The sequence below is a fragment of the Babylonia areolata genome, chromosome 13 (genome assembly GCF_041734735.1).
Source record: "Babylonia areolata isolate BAREFJ2019XMU chromosome 13, ASM4173473v1, whole genome shotgun sequence".
NCBI lineage: Eukaryota > Metazoa > Mollusca > Gastropoda > Neogastropoda > Buccinidae > Babylonia > Babylonia areolata.
Window position 1 is genome coordinate 38,128,567 of NC_134888.1, and position 27,571 is coordinate 38,156,137.

The 27,571-nt window shown below is 41.4% G+C and overlaps 2 protein-coding genes across 3 annotated transcripts in view; one reads left to right on the forward strand and one right to left on the reverse strand.

Moving 5' to 3' along the window:
- The window catches only part of LOC143289259 (uncharacterized), a 30,239-nt gene extending 27,176 nt beyond the window's left edge, over positions 1-3,063 (forward strand). For both annotated transcript variants that reach the window (XM_076598250.1, XM_076598252.1), the window contains exon 6: positions 1-3,063. This exon is cut by the window's left edge and continues 2,623 nt beyond it. The gene's annotated coding sequence lies outside the window, so the exon portion shown is untranslated.
- A 3,590-nt stretch (positions 3,064-6,653) lies between these two features.
- Positions 6,654-27,571, reverse strand: part of LOC143289260 (von Willebrand factor A domain-containing protein 8-like) — a 72,331-nt gene continuing 51,413 nt past the window's right edge. Inside the window, exons 35-43 of the mRNA XM_076598253.1 lie at positions 24,427-24,541; positions 23,667-23,776; positions 21,324-21,370; positions 17,109-17,217; positions 16,119-16,244; positions 14,716-14,874; positions 11,202-11,300; positions 9,048-9,286; positions 6,654-8,121 (exon numbers count right to left, since the gene is read on the reverse strand). Coding sequence (XP_076454368.1) covers positions 8,019-8,121; positions 9,048-9,286; positions 11,202-11,300; positions 14,716-14,874; positions 16,119-16,244; positions 17,109-17,217; positions 21,324-21,370; positions 23,667-23,776; positions 24,427-24,541 — 1,107 coding nt within the window. The 3' untranslated portion in view covers positions 6,654-8,018. The remainder of the gene's footprint in view (positions 8,122-9,047; positions 9,287-11,201; positions 11,301-14,715; positions 14,875-16,118; positions 16,245-17,108; positions 17,218-21,323; positions 21,371-23,666; positions 23,777-24,426; positions 24,542-27,571) is intronic.

The following is a 27,571-nucleotide window of genomic DNA, read 5'->3' on the forward strand; positions in this document are numbered from 1 at the left end:
GGGAAGGTGGCACAGCTTTTGTCGTGTCGGATAAACTGAGACCATGCATCAAATTTTCCTCTGATTTTCCTTTCCACCACTCTTCTTTTGAACTATCTCATCTTTCATTTATTTTTCAACAATTTCATCTTAACATCTTTTGTTTGTACCGCCACCCACCAATCAGAAAGAACAAACTGACTGACGCGATGTTCATACAGCAGTTCCCAGATCTTTTAGTTTACAGGGGCCCTGCTCATTGTGGGTGATTTCAAGTTTCATTACGACTCTCCATCTGAGTTTTACACACCTGAAGTTCTTGGCATGCTCGATCCCTTCAACCTCGGTCAACCTGTCTCTGACCCGACTCATCACCGTGGTCACATTGATGACTGGGTCATCTACAGAGAAGACGATGGCATTCTGAAGACAGCCGTTGACCATGTCCTGTCTTCTGACCATCCCTGTAGTGTGCAGTCTGAACCTCTCCAAGCCTCCCAACCCACGAAGCTACAGAGAAGTGTGCAAGCTGGCTTCAGTGGATATCCAGGCTTTCAAAGCTGACCTCCACACTGACCTACCACCGAGGCCATCAGCAGAGGACTTCTCTCAGTGCCTGCGTGCTACCCTGGACAAGCACGCTCTGCCGACCCGTTGCCTTGTCTCTCACCGGCCCCCCTCACCATGGTACAAGACTGTGGGACCCGAGCATCATGAGGCCAAGCAGGAAAGAAGGCGTGCTGAGAGGGCGTGGCGTGCCTCTGGCCCTACAGTTCACTGGCAGATCTTTCAGGCTGCCAGATACCGTGCCACTGACACTGTTGATCGTGCCAACGAGTACATTTTACTCAGCAAAATTTCTGGCGAGCACAACAAGCAAACAGTTATTTAACATCACAAACACTCTTCTTTGCAAAGCAAGAACAACACGCCTTCCAACAGTCTATACCAGCCAGGAACTCTCACAGAAATTTGCAGCCTTTTTTTTATTGTTTTTTTTTTTACAAATAAGATAACGATGACACGTCATAATCGTGACTGCTGTTCCCCTGGTTTCACCAGCAGCTAATCGTGTGTGTACAGTGGTCCTCGCCTCCTCCGGTTCGAACCTGTTGACGAACAAACTGTAAAGAAAATCCGCTTAAATGCAGCGCAAAAGTCCTGTGAAATCGACCCTATCCCTTCAGCTGTTTTCCTTGACTGTCTTGATGTCCTGTTTCCGTACATCATTCATGTTGTTAATGATTCACTTCTGTCTGCTTGCTTTCCGTCTGTTTTTAAACACGCTGTTGTGCGTTCACTCATAAAGAATCCTTCCTTATACCAGAACAACCTGAAAAATTACAGACCTGTCTCAAATTTGTCCTTCCTTTCCAAACTTTCAGAAAAAGTAATCATCTCCCGGCTTCTTAAGCATCAAGAGCAGAATGAACTTTTCGACCACCACCAGTCTGCTTACCGACAAGGCCATAGTACTGAAACAGCATTGCTGAAGGTTGTAAACGACATTCTTTGTGGTTTTTACGAAGATAAAATTTTGGTTCTTGCTCTTTTAGATTTTACTGCCGCATTCGATACAATTGATCATACACTTCTCATTGAAAGACAACCATTCTTTTGGTATTCACGATCTTGCTCTTTCCTGGTTTCAGTCCTACTTATCGAATCGAACCCAGACTGTCTGTGTAAATGGGAAATATTCTAACGAAACTCCGTTATCATATGGTGTCCCACAGGGATCAGTCTTTGGCCTTATTTTGTTTGTTTTGTATGCTATCCCACTGTCTGATGTAGTAAACAGTCACTGTCTCTCGCACGAGATCTTCGCTGAGGACACTCAACTCTGTCAGTTGGCCTCTATTGCTGAAACTGATGACACACATTCAAAAGTGTATAACAGACTTGAAGTCTTGGATGACCGTCAACAAACTACAGCTAGATGATGAAAAGACAGAACTGTTGTTTGCTTGCGCCAAGAAATTTATGAACCACCTGTCTGTCCCTCATTCTCTTCTGGTAAACAACACTGTCCTTCCTGTCTCCCAGTCAGTGCGGAGCCTCGGTGTCAGTCTTGACACCAATCTGTCATTTCAGCATCACATTTCAAACACTAGCAAATCAGCTTATCTTGAGTTGCTTAGAATTAGTTCTGTTCGCCATTACCTGTCTATGGAACCAAACAAACCAATAGTCTGTACATTTGTTTTGTCCAGGATTGATTACTGCAACTCTGTTCCTGTCGGCATTCCAAAAACTTCACTTGATAAACTTCAAAGAAATCAGAACAGTGCTGTTCGATTTATTTTCAGATCCTCAAAATTTAAACATGTTACTCCTCTCTTCCACTCTCTTCACTGGCTACCAGTTTCAAAAAGGATTAAATACAAGCTTTCTGCTCTGACGTTTTCTGCCCTCCCAAGCTCTGGTCCTTGCTACCTCTCTGACCTCCTGAAGTGTACATTCCAACTCGTAACCTTCGTTCTGCTTCTGATGCCAGGCTTTTAAAAATCTCTGTTGTAAAGAAGAAGCAACAGTGTCAGAAATCTTTCTCTTTTCAGGCCCCGTCAATGTAGAACAAACTACCAGAAAAATTTGCGACATTTTGTCTCGCTGAAATCGTTTAAGCGTGTAATGAAAACACACCTTTTCCAACAACAGTGATATATGTATACTTTTTTTTTTCAATTATTTTTTTTTAGTGCTGGTCTTGGTATGATGTGTTGTGTGTGTGTGTGTGTGTGTGTGTGTGTGTGTGTGACGTGTGACTTGACTTGACTTGACTTGACTTGACTTCATTTATTGTCATAAAATCCCGAAGGATTAATAGACACAACAAAGAACAAAGGGAACAAAGAAATAAACGGTCATCTAATACGCATGCACTGAGATACATAGTTGGCGAGTGTTTTTTGACAGTCATCGCATGTGAATAAATCACTTGGTTTTAGGATATTGTTTTGTATTTTTCTAGAGATCACATTTGATTGATGATCATATTGCTGTATACTTGTGATTAGATGGTTTCGCAAATTATGAAATAAGATACACTTATCTAAGAAATGTAATTCATCTTCAACAACTTCACATATACTCGTGTGTGTGTGTGTGTGTGTGTGCGTGTGTGTGTGTGTGTGTGTGTGTGTGCGCGCGCGCGCGCGCGCGTGTGTGTCTCTTTATGTGTGTGTGTGTGTGTGTGTGTGTGCAAGAACACGTCAGCTCCTGATAAAAGACTCATTCAGGGTGAGTGCACACAACCTGTCGACATTTCTGGTAAAGCGTGGGGGTTCCCCGTAGTTTCTCTTTTGGTTTCATAGCTCCAAGCGAGTCCGGAAATAACTTCCGCAAAACATAATAACGTGAATCACGCAATCGACCTATGACAAGGTTTTTCTCGAAAACGCCCGTCATGTTTCTTTCCCAGAAGTGCTTGGGGAGTATGATGGTGGAGATTTTGCATGATAATATCAATTAAAAAAAAAGAAAAAATGAACAAACACTCACAAATCGTGACGCACACGCGTGCGCGCACACGCACACACACAGATAAACTAACACGCACACGCACACACGCACGTACGCGCTCACAGAGACACACGCACACACACTAACGCACGCAGATAAACTTACACACACACACACACACGCACGCGCGCGTCCACGCACACACACGCATGCACACACATATGTACCTACGCATACACACATTCGTACACAAACACATACACACAGCCTCTTTCATTACAACTGCCTGATCGATAAGGTAAGGTCCGTAAAATCGTGTGCGCTCGCGCACGTGTGTGTGTGTGTGTGTGTGTGTGTGTGTGTGTGTGAGTGTGTTTGTGTGTATGTGTGTGTGTGTGTTTGTGTGTATGTGAGAACGCGATTGTGCATGTTTATGTGTGCGTGCGTGTGCTACATGTGCTAAATATGATTGTCGGTGAAGGTCGACATGTTGTTTACGAACAGTACGAATTCGGCCAATTTTTTTTTTCTTCTTTTTTGTTTTGTTTTGATAATGTATACAAGTACTTTGTGCTTACTCCTATACCCTCGTGAAATAAAATTTCGTTCGTTCGTTCGTTCATTCTCTCTCTCTCCCCCCCCCTCCTCCCTGTGTGTGTGTGCACGCGTGCATGACTGAATGTGTGTGCGTGTGAGTGTTCGTGAGAGAGAGAGAGAGAGAGAGAGAGAGAGAGAGTTAATTGTTTAAAAAGTTTGTTTTTTTTTAAAAAGAAAGAAAAGATATTCCTGGTAGAGTGTGGGTCCCACCCCCCACTCCGCCCCCTATTTGCTCTTTTGGTTTCATTATTGTTGTTGTTGTTGTGTTTGTGTGTGTGTTTGTGTGTGTGTATGTGTGCTGTGTGTATAGGTGTGTGTGCATATGTTTGTGTGCAGGTGTGTGTGTGTGTGTGTGTGTGTGTGTGTGTGCGCGCGCATGCGTGTGTTGGGGCGCATGTTTGCACGCATCCCCTCTGTTTTTCAAAATATCAAATGCAAGTGTGTGTGTGTGAGCATGTATGTGTCGATGTATATATATGTGCATGCATGCATGTGTGCATGAATGTGTGTGTGTGTGTGTGTGTGTGTGTGAGTCTATATGTGTGTGTGTGTGTGCGTGAGTGTATATGTGTGTGTGTGTGAGTGTATATGTGTGTGTGTATGTATGTGTGCGTGTGCTGTCAAAATACTAACACACAACTACACCAAAAGTCGGTACACCAAACATAGTTCTTTGTACACATACTTAGACTGAGGAATTATTGACAGAAGACATATATCTGTTTCTGTTCCATGCACTCACACTTGCCCTTGGACAGACATTATTTTGAGAGCATTACTCACCTTCCGTCCGTCTATATTGACTGTAATTCCCACGGTAACTCATTTTAGTTGTGCCAATGTTTGCCAGTCTAAAGCTCTGCTTTTATGTGTATATTTATGGACTGTAATTCCCACGGTAACTCATTTTAGTTGTGCCACTGTTTGTCAGTCTAAAGCTCTGCTTTTATGTGTATAATTATATCAGCAAAACAAAACAACAAAAATAAAAAAAAAACCTGATAATTTTGTCAGCTATGCTTCGTTAAATTGGTGGGGGCAGTGTTTACAGGGTAATTCATAACTGCTTTTTTAGGTAGGCAAACTTCAAGTGGGAGTGCCCTGAAAGGTAACCGAAAACCCTGTCATTTAGGTGCACACACACACACACACACACACACACACACACACACACCAATGTTTTCATTTACGGGTGAAGCACACACACACATATATCCAAGACATTAAAAAAAAAAAAAAAAAAAAATCATAAAACACCCAGTTTTTAAATCTACTTTTATTTAATTCATTTATATTTATTCTGTGAGAGGAGAGCATTAGTGTATGAAGAAAATGTCTGTTTATGAAAGTCAGTGTACAGAACATTGAAACTGTTTTTCATACTCAGTAACTGTTTAATTCAACGTTCGGGTGAAGAACAATTTTGAGCATCATTCTGCTTCCATAGAATGACAGATAACAAATCTTCAACAAATCTACTGCACATATAGCCAGCATAATTACAAGTCTGCTGCATATATAGCCAGCATAGTTACCAGTGTACCAACAACCCAAATCAACACATAATGTCATTCCGAGAAATCATTATGCTACATATAAAAATTCCATCAACCATCACCATGGCTAATACAAATGCACAAATTCACACACATGCATGCACACATTGATGAACACACACCGAGGCGTGCATATGGCAAGCATGAATGTACAAACATGCACATATGCCTGAACGTACACACATGTACACATAAACATATTGCAGTATACATGTGTACACATGCTCGCATGCCTGCACGCACACGCACACACACACACACACACACACAACAGGCTGGAACCATGTTTGAGACAGTGCCAACTGTTGATTGCGCAACACTATTCATATGCTCTCCTCTAAAACAAAAAGGATGTTACAGAAACAGAAAGCTAAACAGTCTAGTATGGAGACATGGCTGGATGCTATTAAAACAAAACTTACTCCTAAGGCGACTTGCATTTCTGGTCATGTATTCACTGCCATGCATATCATCTATGAATGTGATCGATGAAGACATTTTTACCTCATTCATTAATAAAATCTGCAGTTTCATCTTTGTCTAAAAACACCATTATGGAGAGACATTAAACAAAAGACCAAAACACACACATACACACACAATCACACACACAAAAAAGACCAACACACACACATACACACACAATCACACACACACACAATCACAAAAACACACAGACAAAATCACACACATGCACACACAGAGAGACACACACACAGATGCAATCAAGTGCACACACACACACACACACACAAAAAAAAAAAACAAAACAAAAAAACAAGGAAATAAAGTCATGGAAAACATTCACTTCCTCACATTCACACACACACACTCACACACACAAACAAACTGAAAACCTATTCAGCTCATTGGAAAAGCCCACACCATAATGGTAATGACATTTAATGCTTCCTCTTCCCCCCACAGATGGGAAAATTCATAAAGCTTTGAATAAGAATGTTTTATCACAAACTGAAAAAAAACCCCAAAAGAATTGAAATGCTATTACTTCACACACATGTGTGTAAGCATGAATGCACACACACACACACACACACACACACACACACACACACACACACACACACACACACATCAAAAGTCACTTATTAAGATGTTATATTGAAGAAAGAAACACACACACACACACACACACACACACACACACACAGAGGCACATGCACACAAAAACTTTAACAGCAAGTAAAACATAGTTCAACACTCAGCAAAATGCATATTGTTTCCTTAAAAACAAGGAAAATGTTCCCCAAACAATCACTCACACTATTCTCCCCCTTTCTCTGACTAAAAGCATCAGTGTGTGTGGTGACACTCTTATTGTGACTTGGGGTATTTTACAGTTCATTCTAAGAACTGAACAGGAAAAAGAAAACTGTCATACATCCAATAATACACACAATCACTTCACCAGGTCTATAAACAATAAACACTATAATCCATTCACCCTGAGCAGGAAGAAAATGTCAGATATTCAATAACATACATAATCAGTTAATCAAGTCTATAAACCACACATATTCAACTATCTTTCAATAACTGTTAACAAATCCAATAATACATAAAGTTCATCTACTATGTCCATAAATAATATACACTCTAACGCATTATTCAAATATCTTTTCAAGAAATACAAATACCCGCCTGAATCTTCTTCACAGATTTAGCACGACAGCATACAAACTCACACAGAACCCATGCACACATTCTGTAACGTCCTTCTGCAAAATTTCTTTGCTGTCCCTGATTCCCTCCAGCCTCCTCATTACTTCTTTCATTTTCACCTTGCCAGTGGACATGATGTTTCAAGACTCTGTGGCTACTACCTTAATGGTGGGATTAACAACAGTTGCATAAGCAAAAATCTTACCAATGAAGGATCTTTTTTCTTTTCTTTTCTTTTTTTTTTATAAAAAAAAAATAGCCAAAGAAAGGAGAGACAAAGAGAGAGAGAGAGACAGGGATAAAGAGAAAGAGACAGACAGACAGACAGTCGTTTCTAACCATGGCTTGCAGAAGATTATGCTGAACGATTGAAAATGCTCAGAACGAAAAACCAGCTGCACCTTGACCGGTTGCCACACCCTTTCTGACACACGCACAGACAGATGAAGTCATGGTTTCCATCCGTGGGAACAGTTACCCAAGTCCGCCAGTGCCACACAGGAAGACATTCTGCAGAAAAACACTCACTAAATTCTCTGAGTCACTTCAGATGCAGGCAAATCAGTTCAGAGGATGAAACAGTGCAGAGAAACGCCCACCGATTCTCTGATTCATTTGGAATCACTCCACGCGCTGGTAAAAGAATGGAATTCCGCAGAGAAACCCTCACTAAATACTCTGAACAGCTAGGAATGCAGCCAAAGCAGTCTGATGTTGGAGAGGGGTTTTCCTGTGATCCCATCAGCTCAGCATGGTGGAGGTGAAGATCTGCTGGAGGATCATGGGCAAGTTCTTGGTGTCCATGCACACATAGGAGTGACCCATAGGCAGCTGCTTGTTCAGTCTGCAACATGAATACCTAGCTGTTCAGTCTGCAATACGAATACCTAGCTTTTCAGTCTGCAACACGAATATTCTTTAACATGTGTGTGTGTGTGTGTGTGTGTGTTTGTGTGTGTGCACGCACGCGTAATTCTGTGTGGATAAATCACTAGATGAGTGAATGGATCAAAATGAGAGAAAGAAGATAAACAACTCTTTAACATGTGTGTGTGTGTGTGTGTGTGTGTGTGTGTGTGTGTGTTTGTGCCTGTGTATTTGTGCCTGTGTGTGTGTGTGTGTTTGTGCCTGTGTGTGTGTGTGTGTGTGTGTGTGTGTGTGTGTGTGTGTGTGTGTGTTTGTGCCTGTGTGTGTGTGTGTGTGTGTTTGTGTCTGTGTGTGTGTATTTGTGCCTGTGTGTGTGTGTGTGTGTGTTTGTGTGTGTTTGTGCCTGTGTGTGTGTGTGTGTGTGTGTGTGTGTGTGTGTGTGTGTGTGTGTGTGTGTTTGTGCCTGTGTATTTGTGCCTGTGTGTGTGTGTGCGTGCATGTGCATGCATAATTCTGTGTGGATATGTATGAGATGTGATGAGTCAAGTGGTAAGAAAAAGGTTTAGCAAGCTCAAGATGAATGATCACAGACCTTCCTCTCATTCCCACCTTCCCTCCAGCCCACCTATGTCATCTTCATCATCAAAATTTACATAAATACATTAATAATTCATAAGACCAACGAATACTAAATGAGAACATGATGCAACACCCACACACCCTGATGTATATACACTGGTACTGGCTAACCGAAAAACAAAAAAACAAAAAGAAAAAGACAAACAAATTCTATGTATTTTTATGAAATTGGATAAGAAAAACATATATATATATATATATATAAAAAAGGAGAAAAAAAAACTTGCAAAGAATGAAAACAAACAAAACACGAAACGCACATACCTGACTGCCTGATCACCAAGGGACCCGATGAAGATAGCGTAAGCATTGACATCCTCGTCAGATGTCAGGATCTCCCCGAAGCGGGCAGGGCGGATGCCGTAGCGATCGAAGTTGGCGTCACTGAGGACGATGACAAAGTGTTCATCAGCCTCCTCCTGGCCCACCTCCTGAATGGAGTGCTTCACGGCTTCCAGCGTGTTGTCTCCGCTGATGCAGAATTGGGAGTGAGCGTGCATCATCTGGGAGGTGGGAAAAGAAAAAGGGAAGGAAGGGGAGATTTTTTTTTTTTTTTAAAGCTTTTTTTTTTTTTTAAAGAAAAAAAAAGAATTTTTCCCCACAGGAAGGAGATAATATACAAAGGGAAGCTACTAGCTGCAGCTACTTTTGATTTTCTCCTCTTAGGTGGACAGGCAAGTCCGCACAGGACAGGGAATCAGACCCCTGCTGGAGTCTGCACCAATTGGTAATGGTGTAGTATGTGTAATTCAAAAGTTGTTCCCTCCCTCCCTCCCCTTTTTTTAACCTCTTGATTGCTGATGGCGAGTATGCTCAGTGAAAGAATAAATGAAGAGTCAGATAAGTATGAAAGTATGAATATCTAGATGGGTAAATGGATCATCTTCTTCTTCTTCGTTTATGGCCTGCAACTCCCACGTTCACTCGTATGCACACGAGTGGGCTTTTACATGTATGACTGTTTTTACCCTGCCATGTAGGCAGCCGTGCATGCTGGGTACGTTCTTGTTTTCTTAACCCACCGAACGCTGACATGGATTACAGGATCTTAAACAAATGTATTTGATCTTCTGCTCGTGTATACACATAAAGGGGGTTCAGGTAGAAGCAGGTCTGCACATATGTTGACCTGGGAGATCAGAAAAATCTCCACCCTTTACCCACTTAGACGCCATTACCAAGATTCAAACCCGAAAGTCCAACACTTTAACCACTCGACTATTACGCCTATCAGTAAATGGATCAAAATGAAATAAAGTGAGAAAATACACACCTCTTTAGAGTATGTGTGTGTGTGTGTGTGTGTATGCGTGTGTGCATGCGTATGTGTCTGAGTGTGTATCTGTATGCGTGTATATGCGTGTGTGTCTGAGTCAGCAGTGAGTGTGTGCATGTGTGTGTGCTTACGCATGTGTGTCTGACCTTACAAGTCAGGATGTCAGTCACCACTCTGTAATTTGCACCTCTTCCTCTTGGGACCGCATTACTTTTGTTCAGCAAAATCAGTGACACCACTGGTACATACACAGAAAGGTTGTAACTGCTTCAAACTCCTGCCACACAGATCTCATTTCACTGACGTACAGCAGTCACGGGGTTAACCCTTTCAGCACTGCAGGGCTGACAGCTCATGCAACCTTAGGAAGGCTTAAGTGGTCATTTTTTTAAAGATGATTTCTTCTTCTTCTTCTTCTGCGTTCGTGGGCTTCAACTCCCACGTTCACTCGTATATACGCGAGTGGGTTTTTTACGTGTTTGACCATTTTTACCCCGCCATGTAGGCAGCCATACTCCGCTTTCGGGGGTGTGCATGCTGGGTATGTTCTTGTTTCCATAACCCACCGAACACTGACATGGATTACAGGATCTTTAACGTGCGTATTTGATCTTATGCTTGCGTATACACACGAAGGGGGTTCAGGCACCAGCAGGTCTGCACATATGTTGACCTAGGAGATCGTAAAAGTCTCCACCCTTTACCCACCAGGCGCCGTCACCGTGATTCGAACCCGGGACCCTCAGATCGAAAGTCCAACGCTTTAACCATTCGGCTATGGCGCCCGTCTAAAGATGATTTCAAAACTTAAAGAGGGACAGTTTGCATATATCGCTCACATATTTCCGCACCTGTCAGTATATCTACAATGATCATTCTATATGATATTGTTGGGATCAAATGAACTGTTGTTGAATGCTTTACAAGTAATGAAACAAGACTTTTGGTTGCTGTGATCATCCTTCAGACTCTGCTTGGGTTTACCCACACATGCATGCTCACACGTACTCACACACACACACGCACACACACTGACACACACACACACACACGTACACACACTGACACATACACACACACACACACACACACTGACACACACACACACACACACACACACACACACACCAAGATACACTGACCTTCAAAACGTTCAGTCTTTCCTTGTTGTTTTTGGGTGACTTATCCGTGCTGACAATCTGATCAGCCCAGGTTTCCCCAGAGTGGCCGACGATGTCATACTGCAGGAGAAAACACAGAAACCACAGCTTTGAAACAAAACAAAACAAACAAGAGAGGCAAGGCCTTCAAGACTCACTTGTGATGCACTTTAAAAAAAATCCAAGCTTTTTATGTATTGAGTATAATTTCAAAATGTAATGTTTAAGATGAGAAAGATCAGTTTAAAGCAAATTAAGTCCCCTAGCATTAATTACAGAGTAATTTCCCTTTTTTACTATCTGCACCATATCGTTTGCAAAATAAATAAAACTTCCATGCTTAGCAAAAGAAGTTCCTGTTTGAACAAAAAATGATAATAATAACTGTTCTTGTTGTTGGGTCGAATATCAGATCAAAGTGCCAAGTTTAGAGAATACAATAAAATATAAATATAACAATAAATGCAGTTTGCATTTAATTAGGCTTCTTTTTTTTCTTTTTTTTTTTTTTGTGCCCATCCCAGAGGTGCAATATTGTTTTAAACAAGATGACTGGAAAGAACTGATTTTTTCCTATTTTTATGCCTAATTTGGTGTCAACTGACAAAGTATTTGCAGAGAAAATGTCAATGTTAAAGTTAACCACGGACACACAGACACACACACAGACAACCGAACACCGGGTTAAAACATAGACTCACTTTGTTTACACAAGTGAGTCAACAAAAACTTTAATGATTGAGTCACCTCTGCCTTCCTTGTTATTCAGAGGTATTTGATCATTTGTTTATCTAATTTTATTATAATAATTAATTTATAATTAATTTATAATTATATTATTGAAACCATTGTTGCTGTCACTGCTGTTCATTGTACCACACTACTACAATTGTTGATATTATCATTATTCCTATTATCATCATATCACCATCACTATTGTTAACATGATCATCATCATTGTTATAATCATTGTTCTTGCTGTCACATAAGAGTCTGTCGCTTGATTTTCTTACTGACCCTTGCTCACCATATCTGAACCTTGAAATCCAAATAAACAGGGGAAGTATTCTTTTCACATCACAACAAATGCATGTATTGGTTGCACTGGTCACCAACCAGCCTCCATTGCTTGTTTATGACAGTGGGGGCTTCTCTGAAACGTCACTTCTAAAGGCTGGCTGCAAACCAAGGGAGGATAGCCGACAGGTATCAAGCTCTGGGTGAGTTTGGGGCTTGCTCATCCCAGCATGTAAAAAAACGACTGTTTCGACAGACTTGGTGTGGGGGGAAATCCTTGTGACAGTGGCTGATAAGATGATCCAGCAGAGTACTATGGAATGCAAAGTGGCACATCAGAGCACAAAAGAATATCCAGCCATCCACATGCCTCTGATGTCGGCCAGTCTGTCAACTTTTTAACAGAGGATCAGAAAAAAGAAACCTAAGTACAGATATAATTATACATAATACACAGTATTCTACACAAATAAAAATCATACAAAACCATAAAAATGCAAGTAGGCAACTTATGTATCCTAGGCACACATACACAGAAAAATAATAATAAATATAACATGGTAAGAATGCCTAATAACCAAGTACAAAAGAAGAAAAAAGACTTTCTGTGAATAATCAAAAAAAAGGTGGATGGACCATACAAAGGCAAACTTGCTTCGTTCTGTTTCCCTTTTGTCATGCACAGGTGTGTGAGAACTTGCTCAGTTTTATCTCCCCTTGATCACTGTCATGCATAAGTGTGTTGTTCAGACTTGCTAAGTTCTATCCCACAAGAACTTTATAAGCACTCAGCCACTGTCAACAGCAACATGCACCAACTGATCAAAAAAGCCAGACAAAAGATGTATTTTATGTAGAATGACAACCAAATGGGAATAATTTATCAGCTTTTCCATTGTTCATTGAATGAACAGGGGACAGATATATACTATTTTGGTGAAATGATTATCTGTTCAAGGAGGAATAAATAGCTATTCTCGCACCTTTTAGAAAATCATACAATGGGAGACAAATACACATTTACAGCTGTCATAAAAAAACGCTTCCCTAATGAATGAACAGGGGGCATATCTTTATTCACCAAGTGAACAGATTATCTAATGAAACAGGAATGTTTAACACATTTTTCATGAAATAAAATAAAGACAAATGCACATTTTACAGGCGAACATAAAAAAACAACTTTCCTTCTGTGTGTGCTTGCCACTGGGTTTTTTCATGGTTTTCTTTTGAGGGACTGAATATAACAAGGCTCAATTACACAGCTGCAGAGAAATTTAAACAGATGTCTTTTATCTTTGTTCCTGCACAAACCAGTCACTGATATTTCGCTAGCTGCAGCTGACTTGATTTGACCTAGGTCATCCAATACTTCCCTGAGGTGTAGTTCGACAGCTGAACAAGGACAGAGGAAATATATCGTTTCCTCTTGTCTCCTTGGAACACACGTCACTCTGACATGAAAATACAGGTATCTTCTGCTCTATCAGAAGTATGTATATCTTCTGATCTCTCAGATTACGTCAGCCATGCTGTTCTCATTTTCAAAGGTCATGTAGGGATATATACACCTTCCCTCTTTCACATTGTTTTTTTTGTTTGTTTTTTAACATTATATTCCCAAGGACTTGACAGACTTGTTTGTACGTTTGTTTTACATGCGATATTCTAAAATCTATGGTGACTCAATCTTCTCATCTTTGATGACATTTCTTCATGACATATTGCACATATTAAATAAAAAATAAAAATACAAGCAGAAACACGTGCATACAAAACACAGAATAAAAAGAAACAAACAAAAACAAACATACAAGTACACAGCAAAAGGACAGCAGAAAAAGAGCCAGTTTGAAGTTTGATAGTGCTGCATGCATTTTCTATTTCCCACCCATGGGTGTGTAGTGTTCTGACTGAGGTCAAAATCAGGCTGATTGATTTATTTCCCAGTGTAGCAACCTGTTCTTACCCACACTGGTTCACACCCCATGGTCAACTGTGGCCAGCCCACATTAGCCCTGGTGTCAATGTAAACTAGCCAGAAATGACCCACCAGGGTAAATAAATTCACCTGGTCAGAACTGACCTCTCCCAGCTAGATTTTACCCCTCCTTGTAATATATATGGGGGTCTTTCTAGGTTGGCAAGAAATGACCGCTGGGGGTAAATTTAGCCCAGTCAGAATCAATACAGGCAATTAACGTAACACTTCCCCACGACTGCTTCTGTTAAGCTGTAATAGAGACGGGGAGGGGGTCAGTAAAGGCTAGGCAAAAACTACTCCCTGTCCTTTTTCCGACAATTTGATTAAATTCTTAGAAAGGGGGCAAGTTCCAACTAAACGGGGGTAGTTGCTGACTAGCGACAAACAATCCTGGGAGGTCATTCAAGGCTAGCGTAGAATGACCCTGGCATGGGGTAAAAAAACACAAACCCTAGCAGGTGGGTAGTTTTAAGGCTGCTACACCTTGCTTCTCACCTTGATTTTCTGCTCATAGTTTTCAAAGGCCTCCATCATCATGAGTGTGGCTTCCATTTCCCGTGTGAGGCGAGAATCGTGACCGTTGAAGCGATACATGCTGCCCGACACGTCCACCAGGAGGCGCACACGCTTGGGCAGTTCCTGCGGCGTCCCCAACTGCAGCAGCATGTCACGCTTCCACTGAGCTGTACTGTGTTGTGCTGCGCTGTGTTGCATTGTGTTGTGTTGAACTGTGTCGTCTTGTGCTGTGTTGTGTTGTGTTGTGTTGCGTTGCATTGTATTGTATTATAGTGAGTTGTATTGTATTGTGTTGTAGTGTGTTGCATTGTATTGTATTATAGTGTTGTATTGTACTGTACTGTATTATAGTGTGTTGCATTGTATTGTATTGTGCTGTGTTGTGCTGTATTGTGGTGTGTTGTGTTGCGTTACATTGCATTGCATTGAATGATACAGTATGGTATGATATGGTATGGTATGGTTTGGTACAGTATTGTACTATACTGTCTTGTATTTTATTGTATTTGTACTGTACTGTACTGCATTGTATTGTATTGCATTGCATAACATTACAATGCATTGCATTGCGTTACATTTCTTTGTGTTGCATTGTGTTGTGTTGTATTGCATTGCATTGCATTACACTGCATTGTATTATATGGTACAATATGGTACGGTATAGTACGGTATGGTATTGTATTGTATTGTACTGTTTTGTACTATAATGCATTGCATTGCGATGTATTGCATTGTGATGTATTGTATTGTATTGTATACACTGCATTGTATTGTGTTGTATTACAACAGATTTCTCTGTGTGAAAACTGTTCTGCTCCCTGCAGGGACAACACATTACTACAGTGTAGGTCCATCCCCTTTTTTCTGCCTGTAAGCATATGTGTTTCCCTATCATAGTGGATTTTTCTACAGGACAAACCCTTTTGTTGCTGTGGGTTATTTTACGTATGCTAAGTGCATGCTACACAAGGGATCTCAGCTGATTGTATCTTCTGAATGACAAGTGTCCAGACCACTACTCAAGGTCTGAGGGGTGTGGGGGAGGGGAGAAAACACCGCTTGCAGACACGTTTCCACTAGGCCACCACACCACATGCCCAACTGTTCACCAACTGCAGCAGCATAGGACTCCTCCACTAAGTTTCACTTGTTCATCAGGTATGCTCTTCTCAGCGTTGATGTAAGAGCCCTTTGATTTCATTCAAATGTTTTTGACCAGTCAGTTTCTTTTGTTGTCTTTTATGTACCTTTTTCTTTTATTCTGTTTCGTCCCCACATCCCCTCAAACAGACACACACACATTGAGGCACACATAGACAGACAGACAGACAGACACACACACGCACACACACACACATCCCCTCCCACACACACAACCTCACCTCAGGTTCCTTCTCCCCACGACGTTTATAGATGGCTTTCTCCCCTGTCAGCCCTTCGATCAGTCTGGCGTCGTCCAGATCTCCGTATGGCTGGTTCTTCAGCCACTGTCGCTCCTTCCCTTTGGCCTGCAGCATTCACTGAGCATGTTCAGTCTGAGCATGATTTACACACAGGCTATCGTCTTTGGCCTGAAGCATTCACTGTGCATGTTCAGTCAGAACACTTAGCATGATTTACACACAGGCTATCGTCTTTGGCCTGAAGCATTCACTGTGCATGTTCAGTGAGGACGCTTAGCATGATTTACACACAGGCTATCGTCTTTGGCCTGAAGCATTCACTGTGCATGTTCAGTCAGAACACTTAGCATGATTTACACACAGGCTATCGTCTTTGGCCTGTGGCATTCACTGTGCATGTTCAGTGAGGCGCTTAGCATGATTTACACACAGGCTATCGTCTTTGGCCTGCAGTATTCACTGTGCATGTTCACAGTCAGGACACTTAGCATGATTTACACACAGGCTATCGTCTTTGGCCTGAAGCATTCACTGTGCATGTTCAGTCAGGACACTTAGTATGATTTACACACAGGCTATCGTCTTTGGCCTGCAGCATTCACTGTGCATGTTCACAGTCAGGATACTTAGCATGATTTACACACAGGCTATTGCAAACCCGCCCAATCCTGAATCTTAACTATCAGTACCACAGCATCCAAAATCAGACAAAAATTTATCAGCAACACCATGTAACATTTGCTTGCAGTCACAAAACGGCACATATATAGACAAAATAAATGGTCTGAGCTCATCACACTAAAAACTTTTTACAGAAGTCAAGAAAATAGTGACTCCTCTTAAATGGTGAGAAAGCTTCTTGTTGTTGTTTTTTTAACAATAAAAACAACAACCCAACAACTACTGAACATGTATAACAGCCTGAGTGAAAGGACAGAAGCCCTTAGCGACTGAACAAAGACAACACACCTGTAGAGAATCCAGGATGACTCGCAAAGACTGCACTTGACGACGCACACTTGACGCAAACTTTTCGTAGGTCTCTCCATCAAATTCACTCATTTCTATCTCCCTCAGCCTGAAACAGAAAAGCGACAGGTCACCAACAGTATCCCTTGACAGGTCACCAACAGTATCCCTTGACAGGTCACAACAGTATCCCTTGACAGGTCACCAACAGTATCCCTTGACAGGTCACAACAGTATCCCTTGACAGGTCACCAACAGTATCCCTTGACAGGTCACAACAGTATCCCTTGACAGGTCACCAACAGTATCCCTTGACAGGTCACCAACAGTATCCCTTGACATGTCACCAACAGTATCCCTTGACAGGTCACAACAGTATCCCTTGGCAGGTCACCAACAGTATCCCTTGACATGTCACAACAGTATCCCTTGACATGTCACCAACAGTATCCCTTGACATGTCACCAACAGTATCCCTTGACAGGTCACAAGAGTATCCCTTGGCAGGTCACAACAGTATCCCTTGGCAGGTCACCAACAGTATCCCTTGACAGGTCACAAGAGTATCCCTTGGCAGGTCACAACAGTATCCCTTGGCAGGTCACCAACAGTATCCCTTGACATGTCACCAACAGTATCCCTTGACAGGTCACAACAGTATCCCTTGACATGTCACTGAACAAGGTTTGTCAACTGTTTTTAACTGCAATTTTTATTTGATTTTGGATTTTTTTGGTGTTTTTTTTTTTCCATACTGGGGAGTAAGGCTTTTTTTGTTTGTTTGTTTCTGTCATACAGGGTTAGTGTGCAACATATATAACTGAGGTCTCATGCACAGCACACACTTTGTGCATGCAAAAGAACCCTCGTCAACAAATGGTTGTCCTTGGCAAAATTCTGTAGAAAAATCCGCTTTGAAAGTAAAAGAAATATACTTGCAGACAGAAGGAAAAAAAAGGGTGTTACTACACTGTGCCGTTACACTCTCTCCAGGGAAAGCAGCCTGAATTTCACATTGAGAAATCTGTTGTGACAAAAAGTAATACGATACAATACAATGCAATATGATGTGATGCATGAGCCCAAATTTCACAATGGGAAATCTGTTGCAACAAAAAGTAAAACAAGACAATACAATACAATACAAGAAAATACAATACAATACAAGGCAAAGATATGATACATAAGCCCAAATTTCACACTATGAAATCTGCTGAGACAAAAAGTAATACAACAGAATGCAATGCAATACAACAAAACACAACATATCACAACGCATGTTTGTGTCATCAACATTTATATGCTTTTTAATCCTTTGGTGAGAAAATCATACGGATTGGTGAATGCCATAATCAGCTCTTGGGCTGGTGTGGGCTGTAGTATAATAAATGATTATAACAATCGTTGTTTAGCTTTCTGTTCTGGAGTGTTGTTCAGAGAAGAGACTGTTAGCCAGACTTGTTCTTGTCTTGTTTTTGGTAGTTCCCTAGGTCATATGTCACTTCACCACACCACAACATGTGCACTTGTTAACAGATAAACTACAGATAAAATGAATGGAAACACTGGTTTATACATACATGAGCTTTAAAAAAAAGAGTTGAAGGTTACATAGCCTTTTACAGTCATGGGGGCAGTGAATTTGTATTGACTGTGTCTAGGGCTCGCCACTGGAAGGCAGGGCCCCATCCTCTGCTTCCGAAACTGGGAGAGGTGGGGTCTGATTATCTACAATTATAACAATAATAATAATAATCTGGTGCAAACTCTCCGTATGATGGGCTTTAAGCACCTCACATGAGATAATACATACACAACAGTGTATACTACACGAGCACATGAGGACAAAGACGTGGAAAAACATTTATATAAACCAATACAATACTGCAAATTGCAGATATGAATAATCGCAGGAAAAAGGCACAAAACACACCCCCTACACACACACACACACACACACACACACACACACACACACACACACAGAGCAAACACTGACCCACAACACACGCACCACAGGAATACACCAGTGGAGGGGGGACACAGGGGGAGTGCAGAGGGTGGGAGGAGACACACAAGGGACTATGCTTCGTCACACTGAAAAGCCATTTTGAACAGGTGGGTTTTCAGTTTTCCTTTGAAAGAGGACAGAGTTTATGAGCGCCTGAGTTCCAGAGGAAGAGAATTCCAGACAGAAGGTGCTTGATACTGAAAAGCACTTTGTCTTTGTCTTTAAAGAGACTGGGAACTCGAAGGAGCTTTTCTCCTGAAGAACTGAGAGAATGGGATGGAGTGTAAGTGTGAAGGACAAAAGATAAGTAAGATGGAAACCTTCAAAGTAGCGATAAGCTAATTTGGCAATTTTATACTAAATTCTGTGTGGAAGTCAGATTTATTTCCACAAAGATAAATATCATCCAAATCCCTGTGTGGACGTCAGATCTATTTCCACCAACAAAAGGCATCACTTTGGTAACAATTTCAAGAAGTAAAATGCCCAGTTATTTTACATGAGAGACAGTCCCATCAGTCTCAGAATTTTCCCCTTTGAACAGCAGCAACATTCCAAGACATTCCAAGATCGTGTCACAGGAAACATCTTGCTGATGCTCAGGCTTTCCCCTTCATCTTCCTTGCAGAAATGCCAACATTTAACAGACAGACTTTGTGGCAGGTTCTTCCACCTCACCTCACTTACTCTTCTTGTCATGGGGATCAAGCTTCCTGTGCATCTCTTCCACCTCACCTCACTTACTCCTCTTGTCATGGGGATCAAGCTTCCTGTGCATCTCTTCCACCTCACCTCACTTACTCCTCTTGTCATGGGGATCAAGCTTCCTGTGCATCTCTTCCACCTCACCTCACTTACTCTTCTTGTCATGGGGATCAAGCTTCCTGTGCATCTCTTCCACCTAACCCCACCACTCCCCCTTCCCTTCCTTCCTCATGATCACAGTGTGGTATCTCAGGTTATGCCACTACCCCTCAAAACAGGGTATGCAGGGTTCGTCACTAACGGGAGCGCTGAGTGGAACACTCTGAAAAAACAAATTGCGCTCTGGAAAATTCCTTGACTCAGAGCGCTTGCGCTCTTGATTTTGAAAAGACATAAGCATACACTACTGTATCTAAATTGTTATTCCATTGTCCATCACAAACAAGAGTCAAAAGCGCGATCGTTTTGCATTTACCGAAGTTTGAAAGCCGTCTGTTTACGTTTTGTTAGTTCAACCGGAAGTAGGCCTAGTGAATCAGGGGAGGCTATGCAAAAGAGCGCTCTTCAGACTTGAAGAGTAGAAAAGTGGAGCACACGATCGATTTCGCGGCCGTGCAAAATCAAAATGCTGAAATATTTGATCCCAAAAAGGAAGGCTGACGGTTTTTAGTGTGCGCTCTTAGTTTTCAGTTTGCGCTCATCAAAATTCTGAAACTAGAGCGCAGGCGCTCATGTGAAAAAATGTTAATGACGAACCCTGGTGTGGCTGCCTACATGGCAGGGTAAAAACCCAGATACATATACTGGACAATGTGCGAGCTGCAACACACAGAGAAGGGTGTGTCAATTCATTTCCAACACAGTGGTACTTTATCTTCTGCTTTTCACTGTGTGGTTGCACCAATACTCGTGTTTAATTCTTCCACCACCATAGGCGCCTTTAGTTGATTGGACAGTGCACTGCCATAGGCGCCTTTAGTTGATTGGACAGTGCACTGCCATAGGCGCCTTTAGTTGACTGGACAGTGCACTGCCATAGGCGACTTTAGTTGACTGGACAGTGCACTGCCATAGGCGCCTTAAGTCAGCATCAAGGGGTCATGTTAAAAGGACCATTTTTCACATTGTAACAAAACTTGACAGCTGCAGCCAGTTTCCCGCGCAATAAAACAACGACAAACCTTCACTCCTTGACCTACTTTGAAGTGAACAAGTCCATTGTGTTGTTTTTACATGTGGCTGTGCCTGTGTCTGAATGCTTTGAGTCTAAAACATTTGGTGCTGGGGACTGTTTTTCACACACAAACTTGGCGTTAAAAGAGTTAATAATTCAGATTTGTTTTTGAAATGGCAGGGATAGGGATGGGGATGGTGTGGCAGGGAGGGGGGGTGGGAGTGGGGAGCAGAGGTAGCAGAGGGTGGATGAATCAAATCAAATGGAAAGACTTTACTGTCCACTTCAAACGCAGTGAGGAAACTGACGCACTGTCACCACTTACCTCTCCTTGTATGCCTTCTGAGCCATGGCCCTTGCTGCCTCAGTGATCTGAATCAACCAACCAACAAACCATGGAAATGATTACTGGTATGTAAGTTCTGTTTTGCTTTGCTTTGTGTAACTTTTATTAATGTTGTTTGTGTATTCTGGAGCAGAATGGCTTACTTAATTCCCACCAGTCAGCTTATAGACGTGGTCATAGTTGCGAAACAGCCCTTCTTAGAATAGTGAATGATTTGCTTTCGGGATTTGATGAGGATAAGATATCTGTTCTCGCTCTCTTAGATTTGTCAGCAGCTTTTGACACTATCGACCACTCTATCCTCTTGAACAGACTTAAAACTTCCTTTGGTATTCGTGACACTGCACTAGCATGGATCACGTCTTACCTGTCAGATCGTACACAGAAAGTGTGTGTAAATGGTACATACTCTAGAATATCTGCCTTGAAATATGGTGTCCCACAAGGGTCCGTCCTAGGTCCTGTTCTTTTCGTGCTGTATGCGGCTCCTGTGTCGGATGTCATCAGTCATCATGCGATGTCGCATGAGAGCTTTGCTGATGACACACAACTTTATCAGTCGGCTTCCATAGCTGAATTTGATGCACTGGTGACTCAAACACAGGAGTGCATTGCTGGCCTAAAGGACTGGATGACTCTCAACAAGCTGCAATTAAATGATGATAAGACTGAATTGATGATAACCTGTCCAAAGAAGTTTCGTCAACATCCTTCCTTTCCTGACTCTGTTCTGATCAATAGCACACCTGTTTCACTTTCTCCCTCTGTTCGCAGTCTTGGTGTAATCCTGGACCAGTCTCTTTCCTTCCAACAGCACATTTCGAATATCTGTAAAGTTGCCTATTTGGAACTGCGTAGAATCAGCTCTATCCGCCACTATCTCTCAACCGATGCAACCAAGACACTTGTATGCTCTCTGGTTCTCTCAAGATTGGATTACTGCAACTCTCTTTTGGCCGGCCTTCCCAAATACCTGTTAGACAGACTCCAACGAATTCAGAATAACGCTGCCAGACTCATTTGCAGAGCTTCTAAATTTGACCATGTTTCTCCTCTCCTTCAGTCTCTCCACTGGTTGCCTGTTTCTGATCGAATAGACTATAAGCTATCCACTCTGACCTTTTCTGCAGTCAACGGATCTGGCCCCAAGTATCTTTCTGAACTCATCCATATCTATACCCCGTCTCGCCAGCTCCGTTCTTCCTCTGATACTCGACTTCTCAGGATACCTCACGTCAGAAGTAAGACCTATGGACACAGATCGTTTTCTTTTCAATCGCCAAAGACGTGGAACAAGCTCCCTGATAACCTCCGTCACTCTGATTCCCTCGCATCTTTTAAATCTCGTCTCAAAACTCACCTTTTCCCTCAGCAATAAGTTCAATTGTGGCAGGTCCACAACTACATGCATGTATATGAATGTGTATTGTGTGTGCGTGTGTTTATGTAAGTTTGTGCCTGCCTATGTGTGCGTATTTGTTAGGGTAGCTGTTAGATACACATGTATGTTAAAATGTATGTATGCAGTGTGTGTGTGTGTGTGCGTGCGTGCGTGTGTGTGTGCGCGTACGTGCGTACGTGTGTGTGTGTGTGTGTGTGTGGTCACATTTTGGTGTGTGTATGTAACATAGATATAATGTTTTATGTTATCAAAAGCGTTTTTGTAAAGCACCTAGAGCAGATTTCTGGATAGTGTGCTATATAAGTATCCATTATTATTATTATTATTATTCTTGATGTTCTCTGTGTATTATTTATTCATGAGGTGACAGCGCTCCTTTGATGAGCACGTTTGTCAGCAGCAGTCGAGGGGTTAATGGCTCATTTTTTAGAACAAATTACGAAATCAATAATAATATCAATCCAATTTAAATAGCGCCTTTCCATGTAAAACATGCTCAGATGTGCTGTACAATGTAAAAAAAACTGACAAGTAAAACATTAATTTAAACACTAAAATGAAAATTGAACATTCATAACCCTGCATGGACACACAACTGTATATTAAAGTATGTTCAGAATCACCCCCAAAATCTCCTTACAGAACATCGCACTCATCATACATCAAAGCGCTTAAATAATACACATGTATTTTATGTCACAAAACTTATCACTAACTTAACACTAACACTAACACCACCATACTTAAAACGATATCACAAAACTTCAAAACTAACCCAAATACTTGAATCCTAATGATGCATGTGCTGCAGATACACGTGTTGCCGATACACGTGTTGCAGATGTTGCAGACACACCTGCTGCAAGTACACATGTTGCAGATACACATAATTATTATCACACAATGACCCTGAAACTTACATGCTGTGGCACGGCCTCTTTCTCCCAGTCTGGAACCTGGAACACCTGATGTCCGGCGTCCAAACGATACGGTCCACCAAACCCTCCCAGACCTGCTGTGTTGCTGCCACCTGGGAAAAGTCACCTGTTGTACTGTTTGTCAACTCTTGCTTCGGTGTTCTTTTGTGTGTGTGTGTGTGTGTGTGTGTGTGTGTGTTAGTTCATGACTGTGCATGGTGTATTTGTTAGTCAGTGCATGCAAGTATGTGAGTCTGTTCATAAGTGTGTGTGGTGTTTCTGTAAGTGTGTGAATCTATATGTATATGAGAACATTAATATCTGTGCACATTCACCCAACAAACATTTACCTAAACACACTCATTCAAACACACACACACACACCCACCCACATATACTCACACACAATAACACACACACACACACATCTAATATCACTTAAGGTGGAAACATGTTAAACTGAAGATCACACACACACACACACACACACACACACACACTCACATACACAAACACTCACACATAAATACTCACACAAACACAAACGCACAAAGTAAAGATCACACACACATACACACACACAGACACACACATCTAATATCACTTATTGTCGATAGACATTAAATGAAATTGAACCCCACCCCCACCCCCCCCACCCCCATACACACACTCACACAAACACACCCATCCACACACCAACAAACAAACAGACAACATCCACGTTACCTGTGACGCACACCACAAAAACAACAACTATACTCACCTGTGCCACCTGCCCAGTTGCCTCCCCCGACATGTGGCATGTTCTGGGCATCTATCTCCCCATGTTTCAGGTCAATGTTCTCGTGGTCACGCCCACTCTCCCGCTCTTCGTTCACCTGTCGCGTAGAGGTACACAAGACACACGCAGGGTGATCTGCCAGCTTTGTCTGAGCGGTCCATCTCTCCACCACAGGTTTATCCTTCATTCTATTTCACTTTCTATTTCTATTTGTATTTGTATTACTCTTTTTGTCACAACAGATTTCTCTGTGTGAAATTTGGGCTGCTCTCCCCAGGGAGAGCACATCACTACACTGACAGCACCAACCATAATTTTTTGTATTTTTCCTGCCTGCAGTTTTTTTACATTTGTTTTCCTATCAAAGTGAATTTTTCTACATAATTTTGCCACGGATAACCCTTTTGTTGCCGTGGGTTCTTTTACGTGCACTAAATGCATGCTGCACACGGGACCTTGGTATATCGTCTCATCCGAATGACTAGCATCCAGACCTCCACTCAAGGTTTAGCGGAGGGGGAGAAAATGCTGGTGACTGTGCTGGGATTCAAAAACCAGTGCGGTCAGATTCTGCTATGTTTGTCTGAATGGTCCATCTCTCCACCAGAAGTTTATCCTTCATTTTGTTTCACTTTGTATTGACATCTTAGTTTGGTTTCAGTCGAAATTCATGTATGGTCAGTTTTCAGACTCCTAGCTGTGAAGACATCCGTCACATACTTACAATGTACATGTATCAAGGACAGTACTTTGTGTAAGATTTTCATGTTGTCCTGTTCATCTTTAACTGTGTTGTGTTGTGACATGTTCTGAAGGAAATACTGTTTCTGAATGGTCCATCTTTTTTTCTTTCTTTTTTTTTTTCAAGGTTGAGGTTTAAGGTTCCATAGCCACTTATGGCCATCTGGGCAGTGAATTCTTATTCACTAGGTCTGGAGCTCATCACAGGTAGGTGGGGGCCTAATCCTCTCTTTAACCTTCCCCATCCGAAGACAGGTACCCATTCACACCTGGGCCAGGTTAAGGAAATAGAAAAGATTTTCTTAACTGTGAAGTTTAATGATATGAACTTCATGAAGAGAGGAAAATTGAAAAAAAAAATCTATAAATGTGATATGACATGAAGTGAGAAAATTGAAGAAACTATCTATAAATGTGAAGTCTTGTGATATGACTTGAGAAAATTGAAGAAATAATAATATTTATGTATATTTTTATAGCGTTGAATCTTGTGCAAAGACAAATCAAAGCGCTTTCTCACCAGTCATTCACATGCATGCATAACTCTAAAACTGGAAAAACTGAAGAAACTATCTATAAATGTGAAGTCTTGTGACATGAAGTGAGGAAAATTGAAGAAACTATCTACAAATATGGAGTCTTGTGACATGTCGTGAGGAAAATTGAAGAAACTATCTACAACTGTGGTGTCTTGTGACATGAAGTGAGGAAAATTGAAGAAACTATCTATAACTGTGGTGTCTTGTGACATGAAGTGAGGAAAATTGAAGAAACTATCTATAACTGTGGTGTCTTGTGACATGAAGTGAGGAAAATTGAAGAAACTATCTATAACTGTGGTGTCTTGTGACATGAAGTGAGGAAAATTGAAGAAAGTATCTATAACTGTGGTGTCTTGTGACATGAAGTGAGGAAAATTGAAGAAAGTATCTACAACTGTGGTGTCTTGTGACATGAAGTGAGGAAAATTGAAGAAACTATCTATAACTGTGGTGTCCTGTGACATGAAGTGAGGAAAATTGAAGAAAGTATCTATAACTGCAGTGTCATGTGACATGATGTGAGGAAAATTGAAGAAACTATAACTGTGGTGTCTTGTGACATGAAGTGAGGAAAATTGAAGAAACTGTCTACAACTGTGGTGACTTGTGATATGAAGTGAGGAAAATTGAAGAAACTATCTACAACTGTGGTGTCTTGTGATATGAAGTGAGGAAAATTGAAGAAACTATCTACAACTGTGGTGTCTTGTGACATGAAGTGAGGAAAATTGAAGAAACTGTCTACAACTGTGGTGACTTGTGATATGAAGTGAGGAAAATTGAAGAAACTATCTACAACTGTGGTGTCTTGTGATATGAAGTGAGGAAAATTGAAGAAACTATCTACAACTGTGGTGTCTTGTGACATGAAGTGAGGAAAATTGAAGAAACTGTCTATAACTGTGGTGTCCTGTGACATGAAGTGAGGAAAATTGAAGAAAGTATCTATAACTGCAGTGTCATGTGACATGAAGTGAGGAAAATTGAAGAAACTATAACTGTGGTGTCTTGTGACATGAAGTGAGGAAAATTGAAGAAACTGTCTACAACTGTGGTTTCTTGTGATATGAAGTGAGGAAAATTGAAGAAACTGTCTACAACTGTGATGTCTTGTGACATGAAGTGAGGAAAATTGAATAAACTATCTATAACTGTGGTGTCTTGTGACATGAAGTGAGGAAAATTGAAGAAAGTATCTACAACTGTGGTGTCTTGTGACATGAAGTGAGGAAAATTGAAGAAAGTATCTATAACTGTGGTGTCTTGTGACATGAAGTGAGGAAAATTGAAGAAACTATCTATAACTGTGGTGTCTTGTGACATGAAGTGAGGAAAATTGAAGAAAGTATCTATAACTGTGGTGTCTTGTGACATGAAGTGAGGAAAATTGAAGAAAGTATCTATAACTGTGGTGTCTTGTCACAGTTTCAGTTTCTCAAGGAGGCATCACAGCGTTCAGACAAATCTATAAACACTATACTAACCTGCTAGGCAAATGCCTGACCAGCAGCATAACCCAACATGCTTTGTCAGGCTTTGAGTGGATGATGCCTGACCAGCAGCATAACCCAACATGCTTTGTCAGGCCTTGAGTGGATGATGCCTGACCAGCAGCATAACCCAACATGCTTTGTCAGGCCTTGAGTGGATGATGCCTGACCAGCAGCATAACCCAACACGCTTTGTCAGACCTTGAGTGGATGCATATATATATTTGTGTACCTATCAGAGTGGATTTCTTCTACAAAATTTTCCCAGAGGACAACACTTTTGTTGCCATGGGTTCTTTTTCAGTGTGACAAGTGCATGCTGCATACAGGACCTTGATTCATCGTCTCATCCGA